The sequence below is a fragment of the Phycodurus eques genome, chromosome 12 (assembly GCF_024500275.1).
Source record: "Phycodurus eques isolate BA_2022a chromosome 12, UOR_Pequ_1.1, whole genome shotgun sequence".
Classification (NCBI taxonomy): domain Eukaryota; kingdom Metazoa; phylum Chordata; class Actinopteri; order Syngnathiformes; family Syngnathidae; genus Phycodurus; species Phycodurus eques.
In genome coordinates, this window is record NC_084536.1 from 8,002,966 (window position 1) to 8,017,661 (window position 14,696).

At 40.2% G+C, this 14,696-nt stretch overlaps 1 protein-coding gene across 1 annotated transcript in view; it reads left to right on the forward strand.

Annotated features, from left to right (window-relative positions):
• The window catches only part of pdia5 (protein disulfide isomerase family A, member 5), a 66,733-nt gene that overhangs the window by 13,800 nt on the left and 38,237 nt on the right, over positions 1-14,696 (forward strand). Inside the window, exons 2-3 of the mRNA XM_061691240.1 lie at positions 3,027-3,153; positions 5,728-5,815. Coding sequence (XP_061547224.1) covers positions 3,027-3,153; positions 5,728-5,815 — 215 coding nt within the window. The remainder of the gene's footprint in view (positions 1-3,026; positions 3,154-5,727; positions 5,816-14,696) is intronic.

The window sequence follows — 14,696 nt, forward strand, 5'->3', positions numbered from 1 at the left end:
TCATTAAAAAGAGAAAATGAGCGCGACAGCTGCAAGTGAAAATGCTCATCAGTTCCCATCCTCGCTCGCTGTTTGCTGTCTAAAGCGGTTTCCAGCATGCATAAATGGCGACTAAGCCAATTTGAGTGCACACTGTTACCTTCACTGCCTCTGCTTCTCATCTGTGATTAAATTGTCTCAGCGTGCTGCTGTTCCCACACTGGCCATTTGCCGGCATTTGCTAGAGTGACTTGTTGGGAGTCAGAGGAAGCTGAAAGGTGCACTTAGACTTTTAATGACAAATTTTAGTGTTGCTGTCTCTCAGCCGATTATGACGCACCAAGAACAAAATGCAGTGGTGTGAGAAACTGTCGGCCCACTTCCTGAGTGCTTATTTTTGTTGCATGTTTGTCACAACTGTTTCCCTTCATCAAACAAATTTAATGACAACACAAGTAAACAAATTCAATGACAACACAAGTAAACACAAAATGCAGTTTAAAATGGTTTTATTATTAAGAGGGGAAAAAATCCAAACATACATGGCCCTGTGTGGAAAAAGTGGTGGTTTTGTCATCGAAGGCTGCCTTGCAGGCCATTTTTGCCCATTCTCTTTCTTATGGTGGTGTCATGAACACTGACCTTAACTGAGACAAGTGAGGCCTGCAGTTCTTTGATGATGTTGTGGGGTCTTTTTTGACCTCTTGGATGCGTCGTCGCTGGGCTCTTGGGGTAATTTTGGTTGCCCGGCCACTCCACCGACCACTGTTCATTTATTGCCATTTGTGGATAATGGCTCTCCCTGAGGTTCGCTGGAGTCCCAAAGTTTTAGAAATTGCTTTATAACCTTTTCCACACTGATAGATCTCAATTAATTTTTTTTCTCATTTGTTCCGGAATTTCTTTAGATCTCAGCAAGATGTGTAGCTTTTGAGGATCTTTTGGTCTACTTCACTTAGGCAGGCAGGTCTAATTTAAGTGATTTCTTAATTGAGAACAGGTATGGCTAGAGAAATTGAACTCTGGTATGATAAACCACAGTTGTTGTTGTTTTTTTTTTTGTTGTTTTTTTAACCCCTTAAAAAAAATTTAAAACTGCATTTTGTGTTTACTTGTGTTGTCTTTGAAAAATATCATGTGTTTGATGATGGGAAACATTTAAGTGTGACAAATATGCAAAAAAATAAGAAATCAGGAATGGGGTAAACACTTTTTTACGCCACTGTATGCGGCGCTGTCAGGACGTTTCGTAGTCCAAAAACATAGCCGAGCCAAAATATTGGACTATTTGTGGATTAAAAAGAGCCGTGATGTAATGACATTATAGGGTTTGAACCGATTAGTCAACTAGTCTTCCAGTCAACCAATTTACAGAGACATTAGACTCTCCTGTATGCTGCCTTCGCCGGAGTATAAGGAAATGTTCGACCAACAAGGCGGTGATGTCTTCATACTTTTGCATGGGTCTGAGAGTACGAATATAGGCTGGTGGTGGATGAACATAGATGTTAGCCTCGCTAGTTGGGCAGCCGTGGCCCAATGGTTAAGATCATCGCCTGCCACCGTGGGGGACATAGGTTCAAGACCCCGACTGGACCATCCGCCAATATCCCCTGGACTCACGGCTGTGGTGTCCTTGAGCAAGACACTGATACCCCGAAATGCTCCCCGGGCGCTTCAGCTGCCCCCTGCTCCAGTGTGTTCCACTAACATGTGTATCTGTTCACTGTGATGGGTTAAATGCAGAGAACAAATTTCGTGTGCATGCATGCATGCATGCATGTTCATGACAATAAAAGGTGGTTCTTCTTCTTCTTCTTAGCTTCGCATATTCTGATCATCGCTTATCTTAAAATATTTATGACCAGCGTCGCCATATGACTGACCTCGAGAAACAAGGGCAGCGGCGCAAAGCGAAGCGCCATCTTCGCTGCGAAAATGTTATGTCCAATAATGCATGGACAACAGCTATGTGCTAGCGACAACTTTATTTATATCACAGCACACACCAACCAACATCACGACTAGGGTTGTCCTGATCAGATTTCTTGATCAGAAATCGGGGCCGATCATGTGAATTTTTCATTAATTTTTTTTTTTTTTTTTTTTTAAAGCTGACCAGTATCGGCTGAAAATGATCAGAATTGTATTTTTTTTTTTCTTCTTAATTTCTAAAGTCAAGACTAAAAAGTGTTTTTTAACTTGATTTGAACCACTGCTGACTTACAGCTGTATGAAACTGTTTCATGTCAGGATACCTATATTTGAATGAAAAAAACAAAAAGTATAATTGAGTTATATGTGCCCTGTGATTGGCTGGCAACCAGTTCAGGTTGTACCCCGCCTCTTGGCCAGAGTCACCTGGGAATGGCTCAAGCACGCCTGCAAACCTAGTGAGGATAACCGATGGGAAAATGAATGAATGAGACAATTTGGAAGCGCTCATTTTTTCTTAATGCATTGCAGAGGTAATGGATTGGGACTCTGCGTCGGCAGATACTCAAAATCAGGTGACTCAGAGTCTGGTGCAAAAAAATTTGATTGGGACATCCCCATGCAGTGTGATAACACTTGTCACAGTATGCCACACGGCCATGCTATGCTACAATTGTATGGAAATAGTTGACCAAAAATGAGATGGCAAGTCTAGCCTCAAATACAATAAAAGCGCAAGTGAAATAGAAACAGTGAAACATTTAAGTGCTACATTTTTAGGGAGCCTGGCTACGATGTCTTAAAGCATGCCATGGAACGCAAGATTAAACTGGCTTTTGCTCTTGCACTAAGATACGTGGGGGAGGGAAACAAAATCACCTCAATGGTTTCGGGTTTGATGATGCTGAGATCAGCAGCTTTCTTCCCGCTGATGTCGCTCTCCACATGTACTACAACTCATAACCATGCTAATGTCATTATTTATCACAAAGGCTGGTGACAAGATGCTTATTGATTTGAGAAAGTGTGGCTGAATCATCATCCCCCGCTGACATTTTTCCTGGGTATGATACACAGATTTTTAGTCATTTGTCTTTGTTTTGCATCACCAGGTGTGGCTGACGTTGATGTTGGATGCAGTCAAAGTGTCTCCCCTCATGGAGAAAGTGAGCGACCACAAAGACTTGAAGAAGCTGCTTAGGACCAGGACCAACGTTCTGGTGATCTACACCAAGACAGGTATAGAGTCAAATTGTTGTCCAAGCCTGTAGAGGAATTTACGCAATAAAACCTTGGCCTAAAACCTCCCTTTCAACACAATTCCCACCAACAATCGATAATCGAAAGGGGAGCAGAACCAAGATGGGGCGACCATCAATACTTTGGACATGATAGACTGTGTGTCATTGTCTCTTATGGTACAGTGTTGATATACATAGCGTCAAATGTCAAGTTAGCCCAAGGGTAAGTCATCTTATACAAAACATACATTTGCTGTTGGCAGGGTCCATAATTAACACTCGCCTGTTGCCAAATGCAGGTAAATCTTTCGTTTGGCGTGTAAATCTCAAGAGGGCTATCGGTCACAGGGCGAATAAATGTTTATACCATATTATTCGTTTTTTTTTTAGGCTTCATTTTGGTGGATTTCTCCTTCATGTTCCTCTGCTGTCTACACCTGTACTAACGATGCACACGTACACGCATAACGGAAACAGATGCACACAATGCCAGACAGGTTAATTAAGTCTCGGGAACTTGAGATTTTTAGCAGGAGGCGAGTGGCCATGGCGACGCCTGTCCCTCGCGGCCGTCAACATTTCCCTGCCGGATGCGAGCGGCCGCCAACCTGCTGAAGAAGACTGAGGCGTCAGCAAATGAAGCGAATGTGGGTTCATTGTGCATAAATAACTCCTGCGATCAAACACTTGCGGGGGACGCAAGTCACTACGCATCGAAGGACATGACATCTAGCAGACGCCGCGATATGGACCAATCTGAGCCAATATTTCCGTATTTAAATTAGGAAAGAGGAGTGATCCAGTTAGGGAGTATGATCCCACTTAGGCTGTCATGCTGTGGCACAAGGACTGTGTCAAGAGCAAGAGCCAGACTTAATGGACTGTGTGGAAGCCAGTGGCATCGGTAGGCCTATTGTAGGGGGGCTTTGGCAAAGATCAAAGATTATTATTGCCATTTAAGAGGAAAGCCCAAGTTTACAGACTCAAAAGGATCAAATAAATGATAACATTGACGTCTTTTAGCATCTTCATTTTTGCTCTGATACGTTTAGTAGTCCTCGTATGGACTCATCTGATTACTAGCTGCGGTATTATATTAAGGATTATTAGCCGTTTTATCCTTTACTCAACTGTGTCAAAGATAACGAAGCCTTGTGATCATCAAATGTGACATGCGATTGGTTGGCAACCAGTTCAGTGTGTACCCCGCCTTTGGCCCAAAGATAGCGGTAATCATACATACTTTACTTATTGTGTAGTAGAGAATGTTAGAAATGGCTTGATCAAGTTATACTTTATTTCTCAGAGAACAATAAATAATCAGCAACTGTAGGTATGAGAAAAACTGACCCATTTACCGATGGGTTACATAGTAACTTTAAACATAGGAATGCATTGCAATTGAATAAAATAAATACAAATTATATTCGAAAACCCTGAAAAAATAACTTCAATAAAACCAATAATAACAAAAAATATATTTAAATTGCAACATAACCATTGCTTACCTTAAACATAAGCATCTTCTACAGTTGAATAGATTAAATTAAAACATTTTTTAGAAAACGCTGAAAAATTAACTCAATAAATAAATACAAATTGTACTTTTAAAGAATTTTAAATTCTTTTTTTTTTTTCTTTTTTCTTTTACTGTTAGTATATGTTGGGAACAGCATTTGTTTTCTCCACATGTGCGGCAATACACTTTTGTACTTCTGTATGCATCTGAGGTATCGTTTTATCAGCAATGTCGTGGCGGATAGGAATAATGTAGTGAGGCTGGAGGTGCTTGTCCTGCGCCCATTTGCATGTGACTTACATGAGCGTGTGAGTTACTCTGCAATTCCCACCCTTATCAGTCACAAATATCCTGATGTATCCCAGACACTTCTGATGTCTCGATTATCGGTCAATCGCTGTATTGTGATATTATTGGCATGATTATTGATTATGACCACTAAGAATTGTATCATTCATATCAATGAGTTCAATGGGTTAGTGTGGTACAAACCTGATGCGATAAGGTGCTAGTTTAACACGCTGAGCTAGTAGCTAATGAGGTTTCTAACGAGTTCATAACTATCATTTAATATGATAGAATCTCATTTCTTCTACATTTGTTTTTGGTTTAATGCGATTGGCTGACAACCAGTTCAGGGTGTACCCCGCCTCCTGCCCGATGACCGCTGGGATAGGCTCCAGCACTCCCGCGACCCTAGTGAGGAGAAGCAGCTCAGAAAATGGATGGATGGATGGATGGATGGACGTTGAGGTTTAACATGGTGCCACTCTTATTGTAGTAAACTGATCTCCACTGCTGAACAGCTCTCCATGTCAGCATACGATCGTCCCCATCTTCCGTCTGGTCCTCGCCATTGTGTGATTGTTGAAAGCTGATGTAACATTACTCCAGCCAGTGAAAGACAGGATATCTTAAACTCTTCAACCCAAACTTGGCGCTCGCGCTCTTTCTTCTTCACAACAGAGGTCCCTCTGTAACTCAATGCTTTTCTTTCCGGAATGGGAGCATGTCCTCAGAGGCTTCTTCTTCTTCTTCTTTTCTGTCCCACAGCTACATCCAGTGACGCCTACCTGAAGCTGCTGTCTGACGTGGCCCAGACGGTCAAGGGCCAAGGCACCATCGCCTGGGTCAACTGTGGGTATGTACTCATATTACAGGATTTTTCCTGGCTAGGAAGTCAGGCAGAGGTGATACTGGTACCATTCTGGCTCCAAAAAAAATATTTACCTGTATTTTATTGTTCTTTGTTTTCCTTGAATTCTATATTTACATACATATATATATATATATATATATATATATATATATATATATATATATATATATACACACACACACACACACACACACAATAAAAATGAAGGAACCCTGTTTGATATCAAACATAAGTGCATGCATGTACTGATGAACAGCAAAATGAGCAACTTTTAAGTTTGTTTAATGCAGACCTGTTAAATGATAGAACATTCTCTTGAGCCATTTCACAGAAAATTTCAGCCTCCCTTGTTTTAATTTGGTACAATGTCCCCATGCACTCCTTGTAGTTCAGTCTAGTGGAGTAAAAAAAAAAAATCTCAATACTTTTTTCTTTTAGTGATGCGTTTTTATGTACTACCTTCTTAAATGCATTTTTCTTTTGTTATTGCTGACTTCTGTATAGCCGCCATCTCATGTTTTAAGGTATCCAGCCTATAGTTTGTGAACAGCTGTCTAACAAGGCCACAATGTATCTGGCATTGGTTGAAAAACAAACCTTCCTAAATATGTCTCAGCCGGGTGAATTTGTCCAGCCACAGCGGATCAAAACCGGTGGTTGTGTGTTTTTGGGTAAATCTTGATGGATTAGGACTAAGTGACGTTGTAATCACCATAAATTACGGTTGAAATCACCGTATCGTCACTCTTCTTAAGTCTGCTAGCATATTATTTTTCTGAGAATCGGGGTTGCTTGGTTACAAACGAAACAGTTACGGTACCCGTTTGAAAATTCACTAAATTGTCGGACATATTTGTAGTGGGAAAGAAAATCTTTCATTCGATTTGTTTTAGAAGCGATTCTTCCAAATATTTCTCATACAGCGTTGTCCCGTGGCCGCGATGTGATACTGCAATTGCAGTTAAAAATTACACCCAACTTCAAATAACAATTTTCATGATATCAGAGTTTTTAAAGCTGGAGGCGGCCCGAAATTAGGTGGAGACAGCCGGCTCAAAATTTTATATGATGGAAAAACCCTCACCAAATGACTCTCGATCGGGTCCAAGATTAACAACATCTAATCAACAACCATTTGAAGGGCGGAGCTCTTTACTCCGTCCGAACGTCTCCTCCCCCGCCATCTAGCTGCACAATTTATGACTTTTTTTCCACCGGTACTACGAGCACACGTTGACAGGCGGTTTATAAATGCCTTGATTGCCTTGCACCTGACAACTCAGCAGGAGCATCTGCAGCTTCCTGCCAGAATTTGTCTCTTTTCTGTCTGTCAGCCAGGACAAACCTCAGAGGACACCTCGTACAGGGGCAATCATGTCAGGCATGAAAGTGGTTTCCGTTCAGAACTCGCAGCTTCGAAGATAAAGATCCTGTTTTGTGAGTTCTTTGAGGCGAGGCAGTGAAGGATTGGGTCCAATCTAACCCATTGTCTATATTAGGGGTGCGCAAAGTATGGCCCGTTCTTTAAGACTCCTGTAGTAATACAGTTGTGCCTGGAGATACAAGCGATCCGACTTAAGAGTTTTTCGAGATATGAGCCGTTTGTTGGGCATTTTTTTTATATTAAGTTGCAAGCAAAGATTTGAGGTACCAGTGCTGTATGGTGGGAGGGAACTCTACTCACTTCACAACAACTAGCAGTTTGGCAGATAGTGAACTATTCTTCAAAAAAAGAGCCTTCAAGCTGTTTAATGCCACTACCGGTCAAAGTTTAGGGGGTTTACATGAATGAATTGAAGTCCAGCCCTTATGCATCCCTTGTCCATTTTCCTTTGGACATTAGCAGGAGATAAGCAGCTTGGCTTTGCAAAAAAATAATGCTTCGGTTTCTGGTTCCATTTGGCGGTTTAGGGGTTGAAACACACACCACAATGCTTGGATTAATTCAGTATTTATAGGAAAACCATTATAACACATCAGGTTTAAAGTACATTGAAAAAATGTGATTTATAATGGGACTTAATAGTGCCATAGAATGAAATAATCGTGCATCGTCAATGTTTATCTCCTAGTTCTGATAACTTGGGAAATGTGACATGTTTTTTTTTTTTTTTTTTTTTTTTTTTTTTTTTTTTTTTTTTTAAGTTTAACTTGTTCAAAACTGTGAGGCCAAATTTCAGCCCTCTGACATTTGACTTGAACTGTTTTGTCTTTGGTGGAATACATCCAAGACCAAAAATGTCCAAAAAAATGGACAACGGCTGCATAAGGGCTGGACTCCAATTCATTCATGTAACCCCCCTAAATTCATTTGAAACAGTGTTGTCTGTATCGAGATGTGATGTGTGCTATTTCCTCCCCTTGGTGTCAATAAAGCTTAAGGCATGGAGTTTAATGCCTGGATGACGTTATGTTGGAAAAGAACATGAAAGACGACTTAGTCACGTCGGTGTGATATGTCCTTTCCTATGTTCAAAAGGAAGCACCTTTCTATCTCTTTCTGACCGTATGATGCAGTCAACAAAGGTTAATGAAAGGTGGTATAAAAGTAAAAACACTGTCGCCGGTTAGGAGATTTGGCTTCCCGGAGAATCCCTATGTCACGTCATAAAAACCGAAGGCGCTGATTGGCCAAAGACGAAATCTGTGTATCGCCGATCGATTGCTATTCCTTACAGTTCCCGGATGTCTGTCACAGCTAATTTGAAACTGAATTTGTCGAACTAAATCTGAAATGATCAAACTGAATGTGAAAATAAAACATTTCATTTCAAAAATTATGACATTCACTTTCAAGTAGGGATGGGCATCGTTTGCATTTGAGCGATTCCGGTTCCAATTCCGGTTCCAAACGATTCTCTGTTCCGATTCTTTTAGGGGACTGGGTCAAAAACGTTTGCATGGTTGAAATAAAGGGTGTCCAAATTATGAACATGCATTTTCTTAGCAGCCTGCAGCATAGACTAAAATGAACATTTTGCTCGAGGTTCTTTATAACCAGTACCAATATCAAACCTATGAACTAAAAGGCAATGTGTGTGGAATTAAACCAATATATTCTATAATTAATTAATTAATTAATATTTCAGCTAAAAGTTAAATATTGCATTGTTAAAATTACAAATAACAATGCTATATAGCTGCCCCTGTATTCTGTTTCATCACGTCAAATGGTTTATATGTGCAAGTTTTAACTTGACGACTTATTTTAAGCTTGTGGCCTTTTATTTTGAAGAGTACGCACTGGAACTCAGGATTTTGGCACGAAAAGTAACTTCACACAGCACCTGTGATATTTATTTTTATTTATTTATTATTTCTGATTCCTTTCCCTACCCACCCATGAGTCACAAGGCCTGTGTTATGGGGGGAACACACACACAACTCCGACTGCTGATGTTTAAACGATGTCGCCGCGGTCGAGTAAGCTTTTTAGCTCCAGCCCTTAGCTTGCTAGCTCGTTAGCTTGCCGGCTAGCAAATGTAATAAAACGTTAAATTTCCCTTAAGTGTCCCAGTTCTGTGTCTCTACGAAGCAAACGCCTTTCTGTCAACAGCTTGCTGCGTCATGAGTGGGGCGGCGAGTGTTACCACAACAATGAAAATGTGTCGAGTCCAGAAAAAACTCCTGCTTGCATTGTATGGAACGATAACTCGCTCGACTCTGCCTCTGATTGGCTAGCACCACGACAGGATTCCTACTTTTGATTCGCTGTGTGTGGAAGCTCTTCACACACACGCACACACACACAAATATTATGTATATACGTAGGGATGGTCTTAAAACATGCGTCTACAGTCACAGAATGAATATGCTTCTTGCGGCCCTGCAAATTTTTTTTGCACATCAAACCGGATTACTGCACTATATTTGTTATTACTGTGTTTTTTTAAAAAGTACGATATCATAGAGTACTATTTTCCTTATTAAAAAAATAAATTACGGTTTTTGTTGTTTTGGAGGGGCAGGCTCCAACAGATTAATGGCATTTCTATTACTGTAATTTCTTGTGTATAATGCACATTCCCCCCCCCCCCCCGAAAAAAATGTCAAGTCAATGGTGTGCATTATACATAGGCATAGGGGAAACTGAAAAAAACGTTCCCATTTTATTAATGTATGCCGCCATCTAGAGGTTATGAAAAGCTGTACACTTTCATTTGAATATACCACTGCCACCGAGAGGTTATGAGAGGTGTGCACTTTCATTCTAATATGACACGGCCACCGAGAGGTGATGAAAAAGGTGTAGCCTACACTTTCATTCCAATATGACGGGGTACGTATGACTGCGTATTTACAGTTGTGCTCATGAGTTTCAATACCCTGGCAGAATTTGTGAAATATATATATTTTTAAAATACGACTGATAACTGAACAACAACCATCATTAATTTCTTTATGATTATGTTTTGTTTGATGATAATGCTTTTCTGAAATGTTTGACAGTTTAATTTGAATTCCATTAAAATAAAATTGTGTTTCGCCTGGCCTTTCATGTTTTGTTTAAAGAATTGTACCCATCTTGCAGATTCTGCCTGGATAATCAAACATGAGCACAACGGTGTGTTTTCTCATTTACTAAATAAAAGTAGGGCTGTGAATTTCAAAATAAGAGCAAGTAATAGAAGAAAAAGTATTACATGGTCAAATAAAGTGCTTAACTTCAGAATAATTCTTTTAAAAAAACTAACACAATAAAGATAATACTTCATGTTTTGATTATATGCATAGAAGCAAAATCATGCATTGTAAAAATGCATTATGCATCGGTAAAAAGGTTTTCCAGAATTTTGAGGTCAACTTTGGGGGTGCGTATTATACATGAGTGCGAATTATACATGAGAAATTACGGTAATTTCAATGGGGAAAGATAATTTGAGATATGATCATTTTGTTTAGAGTTGAGTGTGGTCATGGAATTAATTTGAATTAAGCTGCCATCTCTCTGTAACCAGCAATAGCCACATTATTATTTTCTTACCTTTTTATAACTGCGTGTGTGTGTGCGCACGCGCGCATGTGTACGCATATATGTATCTGTGTGGGCGGGGATTCATTTTAACTATTTCAAGCACTTTGAGATGCATATAATTGTATGAAAAGTGCTTTATAAATAGCATTTGATTTGCTTTGATCTCACGGCACCACTCTGTTTACATTAGTTGTATTTCTTTAGTTGTTTCTTCCGACAATTAGTTAATTGATTAATCCTCCTGTTACATTTTTATTTGTTTCTTTTTTTAACTCAAGTAGCCATTCTGTTGTCCTAGCTAACGAAAGTGTTTTAGACATTGAACCCGCAGTAGAGGGAGCAGTGGTGAGACTAGACCACCCCCTCAAAACAGGCTGATTTAAAAAAGGCTAAAAAATTCTTGTTCCTTGGGATATTTTGTAAAAAAAAGCATGGCACAGACATGTTAATAAAACGTGGGAAGTGTTTTGAGTTGTGACAAAACATGTTATATTTTTCAAAATGAAGGCCATAATTCCTTAAACATCATCCTTAAAGCCAATCTAAAAAGTGGCTATGTATTTCTATATTTTAAGCTTGTATCATCCATTTCTGATTTCCTTGTGGTCTTATTGAGTGAAAGAGCGAATGTAAATGTGATCGAAGAGGCCTTCTAACCATAAACCTGTATTTACTCTGCATCAATTGATCCATTTGGGAAGCAAGCTTATTCTGCTCTCTACAATCTCCTTGCAAAGAATAAACTGGAGCAGCGTTTTTTTAATTGTGCTTTTATCTACTTACTTCTGCTTGCTTGTTTCAACCCAACTTCTTTTCTTCTGTTTCCACTTTGAGGTAGATGTCAGCTGTCTTTCTAGCCCACGCTTGTTTACATTAAACACATGTAAGACGCAAGCAAGACGTCGTCGAGAATTTTTTTTTTATACATCCGTCATGATCCGACTTTGACGTGTTGTTGTTTTCGCCTTATACCGACTTTATTTTAACACCCAGCACGCCCAACCCCCGCCTGTCAAGCCATCATCTACTGTCGGAGCGGAAAAACAAAGAGCGTCTCATCAAGTGAGAAACTGCCAGGAAGGAAGCCAGTTCCATTTGAGTCCCAGTGAAACACACTCTGCTTTTTTACCCTTAAAGTGAGTCATATTTGACTCTGTGTGGGAGGTGTCTTGTTATCTTCCATCTCCAGCAGTTTCAGCATAGCCTGGCTCACATTGCCCCCCTCAGGTGAAGCGAAAATGGGCCAGGTCCATCGCAGTACCACCCGCCGTTCTGTCGCCAAACACCGCGCCGTCTGGCATATGTGCCCGCCATCGCAAATGGAGCGGCTCCAAACCGTAGCTTGGGGTCTGAGCTTGTGTCCGACAGACAGCGTGAGAGAAAAAGAGAGGCCACGGTGAATGGCGGCGTGACACTGGTCAGCCGTGCCAACAACGCTAGTCCAAAGTGACATACTGGGAGCAGATGACTAGGAACTTGTTTGCTGGCCAAGTGGCATCCAATGGAGAGATGAATGATCTCATTCTGGAAGCTACACTTGCTTCAAAGCATGGTCATTTGTGCTGAAAGGCAGTCATTCATGATAATGGCCACCACGCGCAATACAAATAAACAGTGACGGCTACTCTCACCAGTTAGTCAGGATAACCTCCACCTTGCACTATAGTAATAAGCAGAACTGCAGTACGACAAATAATCCAAGTTTTTAAAAAAATCCACTGGGTATGTCACATGATTATTGTGATAGGTTCTGCACAGGCACATGCATGCTCGCAGGTATCGTTATAGTATAAATAACTCATTCACTGTCCGACGTGTATTTTTATCAAGGACGTTTTTCAACGGGTAGGTGTGGAAAAGGGTCTTGCATTGCTTGGCTGTGAATTTCAGGTCTGTAAACCACTGTAATGACTACCAGATCCTTGTAGATGGTAGCGTTGCATCACATTGGTTTTGTGATATGCACAGCTTTTGAGAAGAAGATGATAAAGATTAAGCGGTTAATCTCAGATGGTCAAGTCGATTGAGGAAGAGAAATTACACTTTGAAAGTCGGGCAAGTTTCGGCACCTCACACTCGAACAGAGTATGTATATGTACGGTATAAACACAGTATGTGTCACTGAAAGTAGTAGAAAGTGTGTGTCGCGATTGTGAGAGATGTTATTGGCGGTGAGTCAACGTTGCTCACAGCACGGTTCGTAGTTGCATTTTTGTAAATAGATTATTTTGCCTTCAAATTCACTGTTCTACTTGACATAAGCTCTTAAGTTTCTTCGGCGTTTTGGTCAGAAACCCATGTTTTAGGTGACGCCAACCAATGTTCTACTGGTGATTACTAAAGAACAGAAACCACAAACTACAAAAAAAACTTCTTTTCTGGTAAAAGAAGGGAGTCTAGCCTTTCTTTTGGTAGGTTTCGTGCTTATAATGTCACAGAAAACAATATTCTGTGAGTCAGCCAAAACGGTCTAAAATGGCTGACAATATGGGGAACTGGCTGGCAGTGATTTAGTAATTATGATTGTGCCTCTCCCTAGATACTAATGATGACCTCCACCTTGCACAAAATAAATAAACAGAACTACAAATAGACCACACTGTAAAAAATCCATGGCACGCTCGGTCATATTTACGCTCACCATGTGTGCAGGTTTCCAGACGTTTAACATTTTTTCTAGGAACACAGTGTCCCCTAAATTAAAATTTTGGGGGCACAACAAGAAAATTTCTGCTGCACACTGTCTGTCGATTTCCTTCCATTTTCACTGTATTACTGGTAAGTACTTTGACAAAAAAGTTTTTTTAAATTCACATTTTATTGTTCAAGTTTTGACATAACTATAATAAACAACTTATAAAGCTTAAATACTAAAAATGTAAAGTTCATGTTTAGGCCGGCAGTGGCAGTATTATCAGAACATTTCTTGTTCCCCACGTTGAGTGTCGACAGCAGAATTTCTATTGAATTCATCTCCCTGAAATACCTCGGCTGGGTGAACGGGCGCAGGCGCTCATCCAGAAAAAAAGAAATCCTGCCTTTTTTTTCGCCGCAAGCATTTCCTCGCAAAACAAGTTGGACTCATTATCAGAATTTGTCTCCTCTGGGACACTAGGTATATTGGAGAGAATGTAAGCTCTGATAGGCCTCTTCATCAATGGCCATTGTTTCCAAAAGTTGAGTGAGACCTGTAGATTCTCTCAGTAACCCTAAGACCCACCTCTTTTCACACCAAAAACAATCACTGGTCGTTTACCCGCTGTTCTGAAACACATTGGCACACCTTCTTTGGTGTTCATCTCTTTTCTTATTCTTTTGGAGTTAATGTCATTTTGCAAACCAGCTCAATGTGCATTACCGTCAACAACTGGGCTGAAGTGTGGCGGAGAAGTTTGTCAGCAACAAAACTATTTAATAATTTAAAAAATCAGCAAATTTACTGGTTGCGCATGCATGAGTAGATGAAAAATTTACTTGGAAGGTCTCAAATCTTAGGGACAAAATGTGGCCATTTAGGGGCAATCTGGAGCCCTGATAGTATGTGTCATATGTAGGGCTGTTCAATGCCACTTTCTTTCAGACCGATACCAATTAAAGTATTCACTCTTGAGTATTCACTGGTACTGATACCACTAGTAGGGGGCTAGATGTCATACTTTTTACTCTCATATATTTATTGGAATCAGTACATCATATATAAATAAACACAATGTGTACCAGATGAAAGACCAAAGTCTCAGGTACAGTATAAATTTGGTAATGTTATTTTAATATTTTGTTTCAGTGCAGAGTTATAAGCAATCTAATAGAGAGTGGGAACATGTGACAGGTTGCCCCAGCATCGGGTATGTCGTCTCACGATATGGGGTAAAATGTTTCACTGGATTT